The following is a 20531-nucleotide window of genomic DNA, read 5'->3' on the forward strand; positions in this document are numbered from 1 at the left end:
AACACATATTTAATCATTGCCTAGTGAACTTGATTTAATTTTGGAGGATTGTTATTTTGTGCCAAGTTTGACTGGAAACATTATTTCAATTTCTTGTTTAGACAAAAATGGTTTTGAGATAATTATTAAGAATAATTGTTGGTCATTTTATCTCGATAATGTTTTCTATGGTTTGACACAATTAGTAAATGGGTTGATCAAGATAGACCCATTTATAACATAAATACTAAAAGGTCAAAAATAAATTACTCTAATCAAACTTATATTTGGCATTGTCAATTGGGTCATATAACTGAGAAGTGCATATTAAAGCTCCATAAAGATGGAATTTTGGATTCTTTTGTTTTCAAACAATTTGATATATGTGAGTCTTGCTTGTTGGGTAATATGATTAAAATTCATTTTAATAGTAAAAGTGAGTGAACTAGTGATTTATTTGGCTTAATACATAGTGATGTATGTGGACCAATGAACACATAAGCCAAAGGAGGTTTTCAATACTTCATTACTTTCATTGAAGACTTTAGTAGATATGTGTATATTTATCTTATGCTCCATAAATCTAAAGCCCTAGAAAAGTTCAATGAATTTAAAAATGAAGTGCAAAACCAACCAGGGGAAAGTATTAAGGCACTTCGATCAGATCAAGGAGGAGAATACTTAAGCTTAGAGTTTGATGAGTTTTTGAAGGAATGTAGGATTGTCTCACAACTTACACCTCCTGGTACTCCACAATGGAATGGAGTTTCTGAAAGAAGAAATCAAATATTATTAGACATGGTTCGATCAATGATGAGTCATGTTGATCTTCCTAATTCTTTTGGGGAAATGCACTTGAAGTAGCTGCTTTCAAACTAAATTGTGTTCCATCTAAATTGGTTCAAAAGACACCATATGAGATGTGGATTGGAAAGCGTCCTAGTATGTCTTTCATGAAGACTTAGGGTTGTGAAGCATATGTTAAACGTTAGACCTCTACTAAGCACAAACCCAAATCTCAAAAATGCATCTTTGTAGGATATCCTAAGGGAACTAAAGGATATTATTTCTTCAATCCTACCGAGAACAAAGTGTTTGTTGCTCGGACAGAAGTCCTCCTTGAAAGAAATTTTATCTCTAGAAAGGGAATTGGTAGAAGAATTGAACTCGAGAAATTTGAGAACAACAACAGATTAATGAACCAGAGATTGAACAACAACAATATCCACAATGTTTTACGAAACAATCAATTGTTTTGGAAACACAATTACCGCGAAAATCTTTAAAAGAACACCATGTACCTGAGAGATATGGATTTCTCATTATAACACATGGTGATATTCTACTTATGGATCAATATGAGCCTAAGACTTATCAAAAAGTGGTGGCAAGCCCAGATTCTGAGAAATGGCTTGAGGCCATGAGGTCTAAGATGAATTCCATGTCAGAAAACCAAGTATGAATCTTGGTTGACCTATCTGAAGGGGTTAAACCCATAAGGTGCAAGTGGATAGTCGCTAAAGGGCGAATAGTCACTAAAGAAAATTGACATGGATGGTAATGCACAGACATACAAAGGGCGAATAATCACTAAAGGTTTTTAACAAGTTCATGGTGTAGACTACGACAAAACCTTTTCTCTTGTTGCTATGTTTAAATCCATCTAGATCTTACTTGCAATAGCTACATTTCATGATTATGAAATCTAGCAGATGGATGTCAAAATAGCTTTCCTTAATGGAAAACTAGAAGAGGACACGTACATGACACAACTTGAAGGTTTTATCAATCCAAAAGGTGCTGGTAAGATATGCAAGCTATAAAGACCATTTATGGTGTAACGGCCCATTTTTTAGTGGTGTCAAAAACGGTGTTTTGGGGCCACAAATCTAACTAAAAAGTTTGTAATAATTAGTATTTAAATTATATGAGTCAACAATAATTTTATATTTAATTTTCACTTGATGAATTTTAGCTAATTGAATAAATGGTTAACTTTATGTGGTTGTCCTGAAAGTAAAGTGGTTTCAGAAAATGAGGTATCGAGACCTCATTTCTATAACTAGAGCTTGTAAATATTTAATAATATTTATGGAGTTACTATTTTGGTATGTGAAGATTTGGTTAAAAATTTCATTGTTTGATTATTTAATTAATTAAAAGCGGTTAAATTGTACCAATAATAAAACTTAATAGCTATTGATTAAAATTGGTTAAATGAGCATAGAGATGGTTTAAAAGGGTTTTATATGGTAATTTAACCATAATTAAGTTATGGTGGACGGTATATATGAGGATTTTAAATAAATTATTCATTAAATTAGGTTTATTTGATAAAATATGTTAAATTAATAAAAGTAATAATAATAAAAGAAACATAAAAAAATCATCTTCTTCACTTTTATTTTCTCCACCGAAAAGCCATGGATAAACAAGTTGGGAGGTTTGGCCATGGATGTTCCTTTGCATGTAATTCTTTGTTGAGTCTATTTCTCGTATATTTTATGTTTTTGAGTTTGCTTTAGCTTAATCTAACTAACCCAAGGATTAATTTGTAAAACTGTTAAATGTTTAGAATTAGGCCATTGTTGAGTTTGAGATATTTTTGAAGTTTGGTGGTAGATGTATAAGTTTGATAACTAAATAGGACTATTTTGTAAAGTGATTTTTAGTAATTTTAATGTTTAAAGATTAAAATTTTAAAATAGTAAAACTTCATGAAATTTTAGTGAAATTTTGATAAAAATGGACAGGTTAGAAAGCCTAAAAAATTTGGCTACCATGTTTGGTAACTAAAAATGGTAAATTTGCAAGTTATGAGTCTAGGGACTAAATTGCATAAAAGGAAAAATGTTGGGGCAATTTTGTTAAATGATGATGGAAGGACTTAATTGTATAAAAATGCTTATTTAAGTGTCAGAATTGTATTAATTGAATGAAATTATTATTTAGATCAAGAAACGATACAATCGAACTTGAATTGTGGAAAAGCTAAATTAACGTATTAGTCGTCGGCCTTGTTTCGCAACTGTTTTTGTCTAAGTAAGTTCATATTATTATTATTATTATTATTAATTATTATTATTTTTATGATACATATATATTTTTTTGATATTTTTGAAATGAAATTCATTAATGTGAAATATAAAGAATTTCTAAAATGATTTCGATGGATCTAGTAAAAGTTTCATACATGAGATTTCCGTCTGAATCTCTGTTCTAGACCGAGCTTCAGCATGTGTTGTGAACTGCGATATACATGTGAATCAGATTTAGCCTGGACTGGTAATCCGTTGTCGTTTTAAAGGTTTAGCCTGGACTTGTAACCTTACATGTATACATAGCCCTGGCCAGGCTATTTTTCTATGTTGTCATTGGTTTATCCCAGACGGGTAACCTAACACATTTGTTTTATATCTGATTAGATCTTACGAGCATTATCTATTCTTGGACTTGTGTATTGAATACTTTTACAAAGATCCATCAGAAGAATAAAGGTTATTTGATACGGAACTATTTCATTGAAATAAACAAATTATAAATTCTCAATATTCGCATGTTTAAATGATTACTGACTTGGAATTTCTGAATCATGTTGTGATAATGTCGATACTTGAAATGGCTATATGTAAATTTATTTATGTAAGGAGCAATTATGAAATGGATATATGGTATCAAACTTTGAATGGAATGTGTCACATATTATAGATTGAGTTGGATGAAGTGATTGGTAAATATGTTATTTGAATTTTTGTTCTTGTATGCTCAAGTTTTATGTATATATGTGAACTCACTAACTTGTGAGATTTCTTGTGGGTATTGGAATTGAACGAATTCATAAACTTGTTAATAAAATTATGCATGAAATGTACAAAATAATTCAAATTTGGTAAGTTTAATTTTTGTTATATACAAGCTTACTAAGCATTGATTTGCTTATTTCCATTGTTTTCTTTCATTGTAGATCATCAGAAATCTCGATTGGTTGGAATTTCAAGTTAGAGCATACACACTATCCATTCCCAAATCGATAGAAGTTTTGATCAATTTGAAGTTGGGTTATAAATGGCATGTACTAAGAGTCTTTTGGCTATTTTGGTCATGTTGATAATGTTTGGATTTTGGTTTTGGGAAGTCTTTGTGGTTTTATAAATATATTTGATATATTTGGCTTAAGGTTGTGATTATAAATGCTTTTAGTTATTTGGTTTAGGGCTTATGAAATTAACTTGAAATATGGTAAAATGAATGTGATGAAATGAATGATTTGGTAAGTGAAGTATATCTTTAAGGTATTAACTTGATAGTTAATATGTGTGTGGCTTGTTGGATGATTAATTTGTAGTACCTATGAGGGTACATTGGTTAGGAAGTTAGGTTGAATGTTTTGGTATGTTTTAAGCTTATTTGAATGTGTTTTGAAGGTATATAAATGGTTGAAATTGGTTTGGATTGGCACCTAAGAAATGTACCTTGTTTTGGAAGTCATTTTAGGTGCACACGGCCTAAGATACTGGTTGTCACACGACGTGTGCCTCACACAGTCACACCACACGGCCGTGTGTCATTTTGACTTTAGGAGCAGGTTTGACATGGCTTGGCACACCGCCATGTGACCATATTTCGAATACTCACACAGGCCGAAACACAGCCTTGTGACCTATATTTCAAATTGTACATAGTTTGGCCACACGGCCATGTTTCTGAGCCACATCGTCTGGGCTCTATCACACCGTCGTGTGACCCTTGTTTTCAAAATTTTTAGTTTTTCCTAAAAATTTTTATTTGTTTTAAATAAGTCTTTGATTGATTCCAAACTTTTTTTAATACCTTGCGAGCTCGATTTAAGCTTCATAAATGTTTTTATGCTATGATTGAATTCCAGATTTGAATGATTTATTGATGTTAATTATTTTTATACTTGACGTAATACTCTATACCCTTGATCCAGTGACGGAGACGAGTTAAGGGTGTTACATATGGATTGAAGCAAGCTTCTCGAAGTTGGAATCTTCATTTTAACTATGCAATCGAAGAGTTTGGTTTTATCAAAAATGAATATGAGCCTTGTGTTTACAAGAAAATTAGTGAGAGCACTATTGTATTCTTGGTACTGTATGTAGATGACATACTTATAATAGGAAATGACATATCTACCCTACAGTCTCTTAAGACTTGGTTAGGAAGTTGTTTTTCTATGAAGGACTTAGGCGAGGCTACATATATATTAGGAGTCAAAATCTATAAAGATAGATTAATATGACTCCTAGGTCTAAGCCAAACTACATAAATAGATAAAGTACTGAAAAGGTTCATCATGGAAGAATCTAATAGAGGATTCCTACCTAAGAGACATGGTATTTCACTATCGAAGGAAATGTGTCCTTAAACTTCACAAGAGAGAGAACGTATGAGTAAGATTCCATATGCTTCACCTATTGGATTTATCATGTATGTCATTTTATGTACTCTCCCAAATGTATCATATGTTTTAATGGTACATCTGGGTTTTGTGTAAGGATACATTTCTTATATATAGTGGCGAGGAAGAGCTGAATGTAAAAGGTTACACTGATGCTAGCTTCCAAATTGACAAGTATGATTCACGGTCGCAATCAAGTTTTGTGTTTTGCCTTAATGGTGGAGCTGTGAGCTGGAAAAGTTCAAAGCTAGATACAGTAGCTAATTCTACAATTATAACTGAGTACATTGAAGCTAATGAGGCTACAAAAGAGGCTGTTTGGATTAAGAAGTTCATATTTGAACTAGGGGTTGTGTCTAGCATATCAAATGATATGGAACTTTGTTGTGACAACAACAGAGCTATTGCACAGGCAAAGGAACCCAGATCTCACCAGTGATCCAAACATATTCTTAGGCACTTTCATATCATTTGAGAAATCATTGATCGAGGAGATGTGGAAATACGTAGAGTACCAACAGATGACAACATCGCTGATCCACTAATGAAGCCTTTGGCATAGCAGAAGCATGATCGTCATACTAAGTCACTTGGTATTAGATATATGATTGATTAGTTTTAGTGCTAGTGGAAGATTGTTAGAGTATGCCTAAAGACCAATCATGAGATGATTGTAATCACATACTTGTTTTACCTTATTTGTTAATATAAGGCATTGCGATTGTTATTTCAGTTTCTTTTTTGTGTGTATAGACAAACAAGTTAATGGTAAAGTCCTAATAATAATTAAAACCTAGTAATAATGCTACACCAAATTACGACAGATCATTGAATGAAGCTTACAATAGTGTTTATTCGAAACATCCTGGGAGTAACAAAATGTATAATAATCTAAAGAAACATTATTGGTGGTTTGGTATGAAACGAGAGATTTTAGAGTTCGTAGCTAGATGTTTCACTTGTCAGCAGGTGAAAGCAAAACATCAGGTTTTGCCAGGTTTGTTACAACCTATAATGATTCCCGAGTGGAAATAGGAGCGAATCTATAATAGCCCGGTTTAGACCCTAGTCAGACAGTGGTTTTGGGACCATGAATCCGAGTCAAAAAAATATTTTAAAATTTCTTTTGGTGTTTACAGTATGTGAATTAATATGTGTGAAAATTTCGTGTAAAACTTTTATCGTTTGTGTGCTCAATTTGATTAAAAAAGACTTAATCGCGTAAAGTGAAAAATTTGAGGTCTTTTCGTTGAAGGCATCAAATTGATGTAAAATGGAAATGTGGAGCACTTGCATGTCAATTATACCATTAATAATAGTGGTGGACAATATTGGACAAGGTTAGGTGGAATTTAATGATAATGCATTAAGGGTAAAATGGAAAATAGCATAATAACTTATAATTAAATTAAATAAAACATAATATAGCCATGCAAATGGATTTATTTTGCCGAAACTTGAGAAAGAAAAGAGAATTTGGAGCTTTGTATTTTCGGCAATTAGAAGATTAAAATTAGTTATGTTCTTTGTTTGATTTTTTGATCATTTTTATGTTTTTGAGATCGTTGCTTTGTATATTACCTAGCCCATGTGTTAATTTTGGAATTGATTATGATTTTGAGAAGTGTCATTGTTGATAATGTGATGAAATTGTTGTTGATGATGAAAATAAATATTTGTTAATAGATTATTAAATTTTGTTAAGTAATTTTTAATAAAAATCTAAATTAGGGATTTATTTGTGAAAATAAAAAAATTGAGGGGCTAAAATTTGGAATAAATGAAATGTGTGGACTTATATGAGCTACAGGAATATCCGGCCAAGCTAGATATTTTTTAAATTATGTGTATTTTTTGTTTTGTGAAATAGGGACTAAATTGTTAAAAATGTGAAATGTTAGGGGCTAAAATGCAATTTTCCCATTTATGTGGTTTTGGAATAAATTTGAGTGAATATGTTATTAAATAAGTTAAATTTGTATTAAATTAGATCAAGAAAAGAAGAAATCGGATTTGGATCGGGGGAAATCAAAAGTTGTCGAATAGTTGTCTCGGTCAGTTCGTCTTCGTCCAAGGTAAGTTCATAAGTAAATAAATGTCATTAATTTCGAATGTATATGATTTATAAGTGTTGAATTGAATTATTAATTATACTTGGGTAAATGCCGAATTTGATATAAGCATGGGAGAATTAATTACGAGCTCGATTCAATCGAATTACGACGTTTGAAAACCCCGTACAAACCATAGGAATAATTAGGATACATATGTCATGACCACGTCTAGGACGTTTTCATCGATTTGAGATTTACGTGTAAGACCATGTCTGGGACATTGGCATCGTATATGATTTCGTGTAAGACCCTATCTGGGACAATGGCATTGATATTTGATTACATGTAAGACCACGTCTGGGACGTTGGCATTGTACAAGCTTTTCGAGTTACCTGAGTATCCTATTTGATTCTGAATGGTTCAACGAGAAATGGTACGGTAAAACTGAATGTGAGTTCGAATTAAACGATTCAGGTATGTTTAAGTTTATATAAAGTTTGATAATAGAGGTAGGTGTTGTTGCGTAATATGATATTGAGAACTAATTGTTTAAATGTGATTATAAAAACATGTATTTGAGATTTGGAGTATTCGGCCTACTTGAAATAATCATACTAATGTTCATTTGATAATTTAATTACTTATGACTTACTAAGCTTTCCAAGCTTACTTGTATGTGTATTGTTGTTTTATAGATTTTGGAGGTTAGTACGAGCTCGGGGGTCATCAAGGAAGTCTGTCACACTATCAATCTCTATCTCGGTATTTTGAAAGCTCGAACTTTGAATATATGGCATGTATAAGCTAGTATTTGTTTTGTTTGGTCATGAAGTGTATATATATTTAGCCATGCGAAAATGGCTTGATAATGATGCTATTGTTTATGTATATTAGGCCATGTAATTAGCTCATTTTGGAAGTATATTATATGGTATATCTTGTGTGTTGGATGGTGGCAATTTAGTATGCGTGATAACAAAATGCTGTCCATTTTTTGGTATATTATGCTATCCGAATGATGTTTAAATGATGTCCATTTTTTAGGATATTATGCTGTCTGAATGTTGTTTAAGCTGTCCATTTTTTAGGATATTATGCTGTCCATTTTTTAGCACATTATGCTGTCCGAATGATGTTTAAATGATGTCCATTTTTTAGGATATTATGCTGTCCGAATGTTGTTTAAATGCTGTCCATTTTTTAGGATATTATGCTGTCCGAATGATGTTTAAATGCTGTCCATTTTTTAGCATATTATGCTGTCTGAATGTTGTTTAAATGCTGTCCATTTTTTAGCATATTATGTTGTCTGAATGTTATTTAAATGCTGTCTATTCTTGTACAAATCAATGTTGTCTGAATGTTGTTACAGCTGTTCGGATATTTGTGAATTAATGATGTCTGAATTGAAGCCAAATTAAGTTGCTGAAGAATGTAATTGGAAATTAATATGTGCTGCATTAATAAGTTAATTGAATGTAAATAATGTTGTCTAAAGAAATAAAAAGGTTGTTGTTCGAAAATGTCATTTAAAATATTTACATGTGAAAATTTAAAAAGTTTATGAGGTTTAAATGTTACAAGTAATGGTGTATGATGGTTTGAGTTTATTGTGTCCAAATTACCCAAATCTAAGCTGAGTAATTGTGTCTGAATTTAATCTAATGTGTTGTCATTTATGTTTTTTAAGTGCCTTATCTATGTTGTATGGTTAATGTGTTCATGCTGTACAAATCTGGACATATTGATTATGTTTCACGTTATTATTGATTAAATACTGTATGTTAATGTTGTACTTTGCTGTCCAATAAATTTAGACAAATCAAAGATAAATTGTAAGTTGAATTTCATGATTTTTGCTATTGTAAATTACGGACTGATCTAACCAGTTGATGATGGACTTGTCAAATTGACCTTAAAAATTAAAATACCTTAATCATATGTTTTATTACTATTCGAATTGGTTCAATGTAATTGTTGTTTTGAATGACATAATATTTTCTTTCTTTCTTTATAGTTATCCGGATGCTAAGATATTAACGTTGGTTAGTTTGGTTAAATTGATATGTTTCTTTCTCGATTGGTTTTTGGCTTGCTACATGATTAAATTGAATATCGAATATGAGAGCATAACATGATTGTTTATAATTGATATTGTTGTTCAAGTTAAGTTTGAAACTTTCTCTAAATTTTTATTTATTTTAATCGGTTGAAGAAAGTTCACCTTGCGTCCGTTATTGAGCCAAATTTGTATTGAACCGTGTTATGTTCTGCAATGCCTCATAACTCTTTTTTGGCGACGGATACGGGTTAGGGGTGTTACAGAATCACTATAGATTTTGTTTCAAGGTTACTGCTGACTCCAAGCAGAAAAGATACAATTTGGGTTATAGTTGACAGGTTGACAAAACCAACTCATTTTGTACCCGTTGGATCTAACTACTCACTTGAGAAGTTGGCAAAGTTATATGTTGCTGAAATTGTAAGATTGCACGGACTTCCTCTGTCGATAATATCATATCGTGATCCGAGATTCACTTCTAGATTTTAGGGTAATTTGCATGAAGCTTTGGGTTCCAATTTGAATTTTAGTACTACTTTTCATCCGCAAACAAATGGTCAGGCTGACCGAGTAAGACAGATTTTAAAAGATATGTTACGATGTTGTATTATTGAATTCAAAGGTAGTTGGGAGCAGTATTTTCTGTTAGTTGTATTTGCCTATAATTATAGTTATCAATCAAGCATAAAAATAGCATCGTATGAGGCTTTATATGGTCGGAAATGCAGAATTCTGTTGTTCTGGTCTAAATTAAATAAAAGGAAGCTAGTTGGGGTTAATTTGGTTTGAGAAGCTGAAGATAAAGTTAGAACCATTTGTGACAATTTGAAAGTTGCGTCTAATCTTCAAAAATCCTATGTTGATTTAAAATGCAAAGATATTGAGTTTTTCGTTGGAGAAAAAGTATTCTTGAAAGTCTCATCGTGGATGAAAGTGTTACGATTTGGCAAGAAAGGGAAACTTCGTCCCAGGTTCATTAGACCGTACAAAGTATTAGAAAGAATTGGACCGGTGACGTATCGTTTGGAAATACCTCCAAAACTTTGACTATAGATTAAATTGAAATACAACCAGATTTAACTTATAAAGAAGAGTCTATAAAAATCTTAGCTCGGGAAGTGAAAGAGTTGAGAAATAAATCTGTAGGAGTAGTTAAAGTCTTATGGCTTCGACACAAGGTAGAAGAAGCTATGTGAGAAACAGAAGAAACCATAAAATCCCAATATTCGAACCATTTCTCTGGTAAGATTTTCGAGGATGAAAATTTCTTTAAGGGGAAGAGTTGTAATATCCCGTTTTTTAGTGGTGTCAAAAATGGTGGTTTCGATACCATAATTCTGACAAGTGAGTTCGTATTTTATTATTTAATTAGTGTTTATGGAGTTATATTATATTCGTATTAAATTTTGGTTAAGAAATTTTAATGTTCGGTTAGTTAATTCATTAAAAATGATTAAATTATAAGAGATGTAAAACTTTAATGTTTGGTTTGTTAGAGGGTGAAAATCGAACATTAGCGTCCAACGGGTTTGCTTCAACCTATTTAGATTTCAGAGTGAAAATGGGAGCGTATTACATGGATTTCGTTTCGGGTTTGCCTTTGACTCCAACTCGTAAGGATTCGATCTGGGTGATTGTGGATAGATTTATGAAGTCTACACATTTTCTGCCAGTCCGTACGACTTTTAGTCTGCATCAGTTAGTTGAGCTCTACATCTGAGAGATTTTTCGTCTTCATGGAGTTCTTGTTTCGGTCATAACAAACTGAGATCCGCGATTTACTTCGAGATTCTGGAAGGCATTGCATGAGGCTTTGGGTTCGAAGCTTCCTTTCATTTTAGGTTATCATCCGCAGTCTAATGATCAGTCAGAGAGGGTGATCCAAATTCTTGAGGACATGCTTCGTAGTTATGTTATCGACTTCGGAGGTAACTAGGATCGTCACTTGTCATTAGCCGATTTTGTGTATAATAATCACTATCAGAAGAGTATTCAGATGGCACCGTTCGAGGCTTTCTATGGTTAGAGGTGTAGGACTCCTCTATGTTGGTCTGATATGGAGGAGGAGAGGAACTTGGGCCTAGAGTTGGTTCAGGAGGTTGAGGATAAGGCGAGACTTGTTTGCGAGTGGTTGAAGGCTTCTTCTAATCGACAGAAGTCTTACGCTGACCTGAGACATTGAGACATCCAGTATCAGGTTAGTGATAAAGTATTGCTAAAGATTTAGCCGTGGAAGAAAGTTCTGAGGTTCGGGCGAAAGGGTAAGCTCAGTCCGAGGTTCATTAGCCCTTATGAGGTTGCCAAACGGATTGGACTGGTTACCTATTGTTTATTGTTGCCGCCTGAGCTAGAGCGTATTCATGACGTCTTCCATGTCTCCATGTTACGGAAGTACAAATCTGATCCTTCTCACGTTGTTCCTATTGAGGAGATCGAGGTTTGATCTAATCTTTCGTACAAGGAGGAACCGGTTAGGATCCTAGATCGAGAGGTCAAGGTGCTACGCAATAAGACGATTACGTTGGTAAAATTTTTGTGGCGCAACCACAAGACTGAGGAAGCCACCTATGAGTCAAAATATGTGATGAAATGTCAATATTCATATCTGTTTGATTCAAGTACATTTTGAGGACAAATTTTCTTTTTAGAGGGGGGAGTTGTAATATCTCTAAACCAGGTCTAGTAGCTTCGGGTGTATTTTTCGGGTTCCGAGTGTGAAACTAGGAATTTATAAGATTTCTAGTAATTTTTAATTTAATTTAAGAGGTTAATTTCATCTAAAATCGATTAAACAATAATCTAGAAAATTAAAAACAATATATAAAAATATTTTCAAAAAATTAATTTTAAAAATTTTAAATAATTATTAGTGAAAATAATTAATTTGGGTTGAAAACGAATTTTAAAATAATTTTTATTGAGGGTAATTTGAGTAAAATTTAAATATTAATTAAATAGGATTTAATTGTAAAAAGGGGGAAATTTTAGAGTATTTATATAAACCTTAAAATTCAGAATTTTCGAGGGAGGATTAAATGGTGAAGTAAGGGAAATGTGGGAGTGGCCATTAGGCAAATTTCCCAATTTTTAAATTTCTGGTGGGTAGTTCCAGTTTTAAAACTAATGTATCTAGCCCACTTTTCACACATTTTACATCAGATTAGAGAGCTTTAAAATTCATTTTCTTTGCATGTTTTGAAAGATCTATCATCAAAGAATAGATCCAATCAATTTTCTTATCAAAATACTCTCTCAATTCACCCAAAATTATTCGCAAAAGTAGCCAAAAATATTCTAAAATTTCTCAAGTTTCTTGAATCAAGATTTTCAATCAACGAATTTAGAGCGAATCAAAGATAATCTTTAATCCTAAACTTGGTTTTATGATGATTAGAAATATTTTTACATGATTTGAGAGTCAATTAAAGGATTTTTATCAATGTTATCTTTTTCCAAAAACATATGGTTCTTTAACGGTGGATCTTGAATTTTGAGAGGAAATTCACAAATAAATGGATGTTCCAACTCTAAATGGATCTATTAAAAGGTTTTTAATCTTATTTATCAAGATTAAAAATGATTTGTGAGGTAATTTAAAGAAATTTGAATTTCATCATCTTCACGAAACGATTTTTCAGAATTTTGTGAAATTGATTTAAAGATGAAAATGATGCTTAGTATAAGTGTATTTGGTCTAGTATTAATGATTGAAAGTGTTTAGGAGGGCTGGAGAGATCGATTTTGTGAGGAATCGAGTTTCCGACTTGATGTTACAAATCCAATAAGGTATCTTTGTGAGAGGATTCCGATTAGTATAGTTAATTAAAATATGTGTTTATTATAGTGTTAGAAAGGTGGTAATGTCTACTTTATCTCTGTTGAAGCTTCGAATCTTGAAGAGGACCGAGCTAACTAGAATTGAAGGTTGGGTTTGCTTGGTTAATCACTTGTTTGTGGTAGAATAAATTGTGTGGTGAGTGTTTCTAAGGGCGATTTGGTAAATTGACCCTTTTTATGTTTAATTAGTAGCTTAATTGATGATTTCAATTGATTAATTATGGTTGAATGGCTGATTTTTTCAAGATTGATATTATATGTACAAGAGTTGAATTTTTATTGAATAATGGTAAGTAAACATTTAGGTGAGTTTGTGCAATTTAATTAGGCTAATTATATTGATGATTAGAGCATGGTTACTGGAGTTTTTTATCATGATATATTGGTGTTACTATTGGTAATTGAACATTGAAAAATGGCAAATGAAATGCTTGATTTAATTGGATGTTAAATGGCTATGTTACATGTTACACATAAGCATTTTGTCACATTAAATTGAGCACAATAATGACTAATTTATATGTTACGTTTGACCGAATATATTGGCAACATGCATGGTGGATCCATTGGATATAGTTGGCATACCATAGGATTTGTGGGTACTCACCTTTATTTGTGATATCGTGAGCATATGGCTCTAGGTGGACTGATTTGTTTGGAGTAGATAAGGGAGTGTTGAGCATGAGTCTCCACTCATTGGGTTATTTGAGGCAATATAAGGGAGCGTGTGCTTCGACCCGCTCAACTCGGTGGACTGTATTTGATATTTGTGGGAGTTTGAAGATCTGTTTATCCAATGTATGATCACCCAATTAAACCATGAGAAGTGTATGCCAATATATTTATGTGTGATTATTGTTATATCATTCGATGTTTGTAAACCATGAATAATTGATTTTTGATATTGTTAAAGCATATGGAAATTAAATTGACATGTTTCATTATTATGGCTGATAATTGGTGATTGATTGGATGTGATTTAAGCATGATTTGGATGTTGATTTACTAGTCGTTTTTATTAACATTCACTGAGCTTTTTAAAGCTCACACCCTCACAATTTGTGGATATAATCGTCGGGCTTGAGGAGCTGAGCAAGAGAGTTCCAAGAGATTTAGGATTGGTAAAGACTTTATTACACATTTTAAATACTGTAATCAGGCATTGTGGAACTCCCGGGAATTAGTTTAATTTTGGTTGTAATTGGACTTTGGACATTGGACATTTTATTTTAGATGGTTTATAATAATTTTGAGGCATGTTTAAATTTAATTATTGAATGATTTACGGTGTATGTTGCTTGATAACATGATTATTGATAACACGGTGTGTGAGGCATGAAATTTGTACTAACGATTGTTTAAATGAAGCTTCCATGGAGTGGTTTACTAACGACAAAGGTACCCCACTTGTTTGATTTATTCAGTGTTTGTTATGCATGAAATTGATTGCTTAATTCTATATAATTGAGGCTTAATTGATGTCAATAAACTCAATTGAAGGTGTATGTATATGTATGTTAATTAATCATAGTTAAATCAGGTTTAATTGGCCTTAAAATATGCAAAATCAAGTTTTAAAATGATTTTTTTTGCAAAAATAGGTGCAGTGGTTTTCATACGGGTGTGTGAGGGGCTACATACGGGCGTGTAGAAACTGGAGCTATCACACACGAGCATGTGCAACCGGTCTAAAAGTTTTTCACGATGCAAACACGGTCATTTAATGACACACGGTCTGCGAGACATGGCCGTGCGGGTTTTAGGGTTTGAATTTTTATCTCTTTAAATTGGTATTCTAATTTTTTTAAGTTACAATTTAGTCCCTAATAATAAAACTTATTAGACATAGTAAACGAACTCAAATTAAGTTGAAATTTTTAGGCTTGCATAATTTGACTAAAAGAAAGTCAATAAACACTTAGATCTAAAATCGGGTTAGTTTTACCATAGGTAGTAAAATAACGAAAATGCCTTTAAGTTAAATTACCTAGGAAAAGTTTAAAATTGGCTAATAATTTGCTTCTGCATTAATAAATAACTAATAATTAGATAAGATTGAGGTGTTATAAGGTTAGGGTGTGTCTTGGGTGGTCGTTAGTCAGAGAGCCACTTAGGTGGCTAATGTAATGCTTTGAATTCGGGCTGGTTCATCCCGGTCGGGTTTGGGGTGTCATAGGATAGTAGGTAAGTTCATAGTATAAACGAATGAATTTGTATTTATATCTCATTTGATGTTGTTTTGAATTAGTTAAATTAAATAGTTGTGTTTCTTTTGTAGTTACCATCTTGCGAACTAACCGGATGGATCCATTTGGAGCTCACTCTATTCAGCCTTCTCGGTAGCTTTTGTTTATCATTTTGGAATGTGGCATGTATATAGGTGTTATGTTGTTGATATGTAAAATGTTAAGTTATTTTGGTATATTTAGTTAATGTGGTTGGTTTTGGATATGTACTTGTGTTGGTTGTGGTTAAGTTGATCCTTAATGTCATTTATTTGGTGATGGTGCTTTGAAATGGTAGCTTGTAGAGTATGTTCATATTTAGCCATATAGATTGATGGTTTAGGCATGAATGGATGCCTATTGATGAAGCTTCTTCCTTAGTTGTGTTACTTGGTTGAATGATTTTATTTGTGGTGTCAATGAGGGCACATTGGTTAGGCACTTAGGTTGGATGATTTTAACATGTTTTGGGCTCATTTAGGTTTGTTTTAAGTAGGCTTAATGATTGGTAAATGAGTTACTTGTAGTCTAAGTAAGTTAGTTTTGGTAAACTTGAAATTGAAGGTTCATTTAGGGGCACACGGCCTAGGACACAGGCTATCACACAACTATGTGTTGCACACGGTCTCCCATACGTAGTGTCTTCCAAGTTAGTATGCTACACAGTCTGGCTAGACGGCCATGTGACCCTTATTTTGTAATTTTTATCAAAATTTTGTAATTGATTCATTTTAACCCAGATTTACTCCCGGTTTGTTTTAAACGTTTCTAAAACTCGATTTAGGTCAAGTTAAGCTAAAATAACATGAATTTGAATGTATTTGATATTATAGATTTATAATTGTTCTTTTATTGAAAATGTTATTTAAATGTATTTGTGTTTAATGGTTGTTCACTCTATATTGTGGATCAGGCGATCAATTCTAGTGTAGGGTGTTACATAAACTTATTAGTTCATTATACCAAAAAACCAAACAAGTTTACAAGAACATTAACAAAAAACCCAGAATCTGGAAGTTTTATTCCTCGCACTTTAAATTGACCTTAAACCATGAAAATAACTTGAGTTTCATCAATATTTACTAGGTGTTAAACGATGATAGAGTTGGTTGAGTACAACAAACCAAAAATCTTCAAGCAAGTCTTAAGTCTAGGGTTTTCAAGAGAAAAACTGAGATAAAGTTTGAGAAGAAAATATAGTTGTCAAAGAAAGCATAAAACTTGCTCAGGAAGCCAAAGCTTGCATTATACAAAATACACAGAAGGAGAACTTAGTGAGTAAGCCTGGTTTCCCTCCAAACCCCTCGTTCCTTGTGACTAAGCACTTTCTCTCTCTTCATATATGTGGATCTAACCGGTTGCAGAAACTTAGTCCTATACTAACCAAATTTTCGTTCGTCTAACCAGATTGTTCAACCAAGATAATAAAATAATAATAATAATAAAGCAAATAGTTCATACAAATTGAGGACTTAGCAAAATTGCCTAGAATAGACTTCGCCAGAAGGCGAACCCATAGACTTATATACTTAGTCAATCTTAATACCTTACCCACTCAAAACTTACTCTATATGTCTTACTTCTATAAACAACACTCGAACACTAGAGCTTCGTCGGACGGGATGTTACAAGAAAACTAAAATCACTTAAGTTTTACACTAGTATAAATGGACCCCTTCCCACACACATATATACATATATTGGAAACTTCTCTTCAATATAAAAAAAGCTTTAGAAGGAGGTAGTCTGGATGAAGTCCCTAGAATACCCTATTATATAATATAGTAAAAAGGTACGAAACGTTTCATTGATGCAACTCCTTGATGACCTTTCTCTAGAGGCGTCACATGTCATTGAAAGATACATCCGTCTTTGTTGGTGACTTCCGACCTTCCCAAGCATTCTTCTCCAGCAACAGGGCTTTGATGTTTGTTGCTAGGTTTTCTTGATTGATAGTTGATCTTCGGACTTTTATAAAATTTTGAGCTTTTGGATTGGTGGACCTTCTATGTAACTTGTTCTTTGTTTAATAAAAGCATGATATTGAAAAACATATATAACAAACCTTAAAATTTTCAAGCCAACGATGATCTAAATTAAGACCATTTTTGTCTTCGAGTTAAATTTTTGTTTTTGTCCATGTATTATACGAAATTAGAAATTCTAATTTATGAGCATTAATATGATATTCGTCCATATCTTTCTTGACAGAAATCACACATCATTAAAGAATTTCTTTGTTATATAAGCAATGGAAATTTCTTTACGTTAATTGAAAGATGATTTTATAATTACCAAAATAGCATATTTCACTAACTTATCGCTGAAAGATGGAAATTCAGAAAAATAACAAGACAATTAGGCTAAAACCTGATTTGACCACGAAATTAGCTGAAAATCGAAGGCTTAGGACCATCATAACAATAAGAAAACAAGGAAATATCAAATTAGCATTCTTTGAAGGAATTCAACTAAAATTGACACGGAAAAAGCAAACACACAATCCGTATGCAGATGACAGTCTCAACCAAATGAACACATATCAAAATTGGTCTAAAAAACTGTAAGTACCAAACTACAAAGATAACCAAAATCAAAAGGCTCTGATACTATCAAATGCAATCTCATTTCTTCTTGGCAGCAGATTTGGTGACCTTAGCACCAGTTGGGTCCTTCTTCTCAACGCTCTTGATGACACCAACAGCCACAGTCTGACGCATGTCCCTGACAGCAAACCGTCCAAGGGTGGGTACTCAGAGAAAGTCTCCACAACCATAGGCTTGGTGGGAACCATCTTTATCATCCCTGCATCACCATTCTTCAAGAACTTGGGCTCCTTCTCAAGTTCCTTTCCAGATCGCCTGTCGATCTTGGTCAGCAATTCGGAAAATTTCACAGCAATGTGGGAGGTATGGCAATCAAGGACTGGGGCATATCCGTTTCCAATCTGCCCAGGGTGGTTCATGATGATGACCTGAGAGGTGAAGCTGGCAGCCTCCTTTGCAGGATCATCCTTAGAGTTTGAAGCAACGAAACCACGCTTGAGATCCTTAACAGCAACGTTCTTGACATTGAATCCAACATTGTCACCAGGAGAGCCTCAGAGAGGGCTTCATGGTGCATCTCAACAGACTTAACTTCAGTGGTCAGACCAGAGGGCCAAAGGTCACTACCATACCAGGCTTAAGGACACCAGTCTCAACACGACCAACAGGGACAGTTCCAATGCCACCAATCTTGTAGACATCCTGAAGTGGGAGCCGGAGTGGCTTGTCTGAAGGCCTCTTGGGCTCATTGATCTGGTCAAGAGCCTCAAGGAGAGTGGGACCCTTGTACCAGTCAAGGTTGGTAGACCTCTCAATCATGTTATCACCCTCAAATCCAGAGATTGGGACAAATGGGATCTTGTCAGGGTTGTAACCAACTTTCTTAAGATATGAGGAGACTTCCTTCACAATTTCATCATACCTTGCCTTGGAGTATTTTGGAGTTGTTGCATCCATCTGTACAAGATGATAATTGAAATTTAATTATTGAGAAAAAGAATATCAATACAATCCAACAATAAACTCCAACACGTTCTAAACCTTACCTTGTTGCAGCAGCAAATCATCTGCTTGACACCAAGGGTAATAAGCAAAGCATGCTCACGTGTCTGACCATCCTTTGAGATACCAGCTTGAAACCACCAGTGGTCGAGTCGATAATGAGAACAGCGCAGTCAGCCTGTGAGGTACCAGTAATCATGTTCTTGATGAAGTCACGATGTCCAGGGGCATCAATGACAGTACAGTAGTATTTGGTAGTCTCAAACTTCCAGAGGGCAATATCGATGGTAATACCACGTTCACGCTCGGCCTTAAGCTTGTCAAGCACCCATGCATACTTAAATGACCTTTTGTTCATCTCAGCAGCCTCCTTCTCAAACCTCTCAATCACACGCTTGTCAATACCACCAAGCTTGTAGATCAAATGACCAGTGGTTGTAGACTTCCCAGAGTCGACATGGCCGATGACCACAATGTTGATGTGAACCTTCTCCTTACCCATTATAGAACTCGAGAGAGCTAAAAATCAAGAAGAAACATATTCATAAAATAAGCTCAATACATAATTCCAAGTCAGAATCACACAAGAAGACCAACATCTTGTGAACAAGAAACAATGAATCCGAGACCCACTTTTATTGTTTATGAAGAACAGTTCAAGTCAATTTCGAAAAAGAAAATCAAGCCACATTTAAATTCAACAGATCCAACATTGATAAAACGTGGCCGCTGGGATTCGAGCCCAGTTCCTCCATAGATATGGAGTTCATTCCAATGAACTACAGCCACTAGATCTTAACTTATCCTTTCCCATGAAGCCAGTCAAACATGTCCATCGAAGACAAACGAGCCTAAGAAAATAATCCCCGACAATTTTAATTATTTTCGTTAAAAAATTTCCCTTAGGCAGCATTTGCTTCAATAAACCAGTTATCACAGGAATTATTTGCTCAGAAAAATAAATTTCAGAGTTCAAAACGTACATGCATGAATGAAATCTAAAAACACAACAACCAAAAAAACAAAGAATCAGATCCGAAACTACACGCAAAAAGTTAATCGCATGAGAACCATTTCAGCAAATCAGATATAACATTTCAGCTACCAACAAATCAGACCACGTTTTTCTTCGAATCAAAGCAATAACATTTGAGAGATAATCTTAAGTTCTAAATGGATTACTACCTGTGAGCTAAAAGGGGAGTCCTTTGAGATTGGCTTGACCAGAAACAGGAGGAGAGCGTTGAGTGATAGCAAGAGAGGGCGGGAGCAGCAGGCTGCTTTAACTTAAGTAGCCAGCCACACTCTCAGCTTTGGCTCAACTAGGGTTTCTTTCTCATTCGTCGGATTGCAGTTAATCCAACGGCTCACGACTGACATCTCAGATTAGACGTTAATTTGAC

General features: G+C 33.6%; 2 protein-coding genes across 2 annotated transcripts in view; both read right to left on the reverse strand.

Annotated features, from left to right (window-relative positions):
* Positions 1-20446, reverse strand: part of LOC105767283 (elongation factor 1-alpha) — a 78325-nt gene extending 57879 nt beyond the window's left edge. Inside the window, exon 1 of the mRNA XM_052629394.1 lies at positions 20314-20446. The gene's annotated coding sequence lies outside the window, so the exon portion shown is untranslated. The remainder of the gene's footprint in view (positions 1-20313) is intronic.
* On the reverse strand, positions 18021-20462 carry LOC105768121 (elongation factor 1-alpha). Its single transcript, XM_052629395.1, is given in 7 exon segments — positions 18021-18323; positions 18326-18676; positions 18679-18735; positions 18738-19083; positions 19173-19258; positions 19261-19647; positions 20314-20462. Coding segments are annotated over 6 exon segments (1329 nt in total). The 5' UTR covers positions 19631-19647; positions 20314-20462; the 3' UTR covers positions 18021-18204.
* Positions 20463-20531: the final 69 nt, after the last annotated feature.

Source organism: Gossypium raimondii, chromosome 4 (genome assembly GCF_025698545.1).
Source record: "Gossypium raimondii isolate GPD5lz chromosome 4, ASM2569854v1, whole genome shotgun sequence".
In the NCBI taxonomy this organism is placed as follows: domain Eukaryota; kingdom Viridiplantae; phylum Streptophyta; class Magnoliopsida; order Malvales; family Malvaceae; genus Gossypium; species Gossypium raimondii.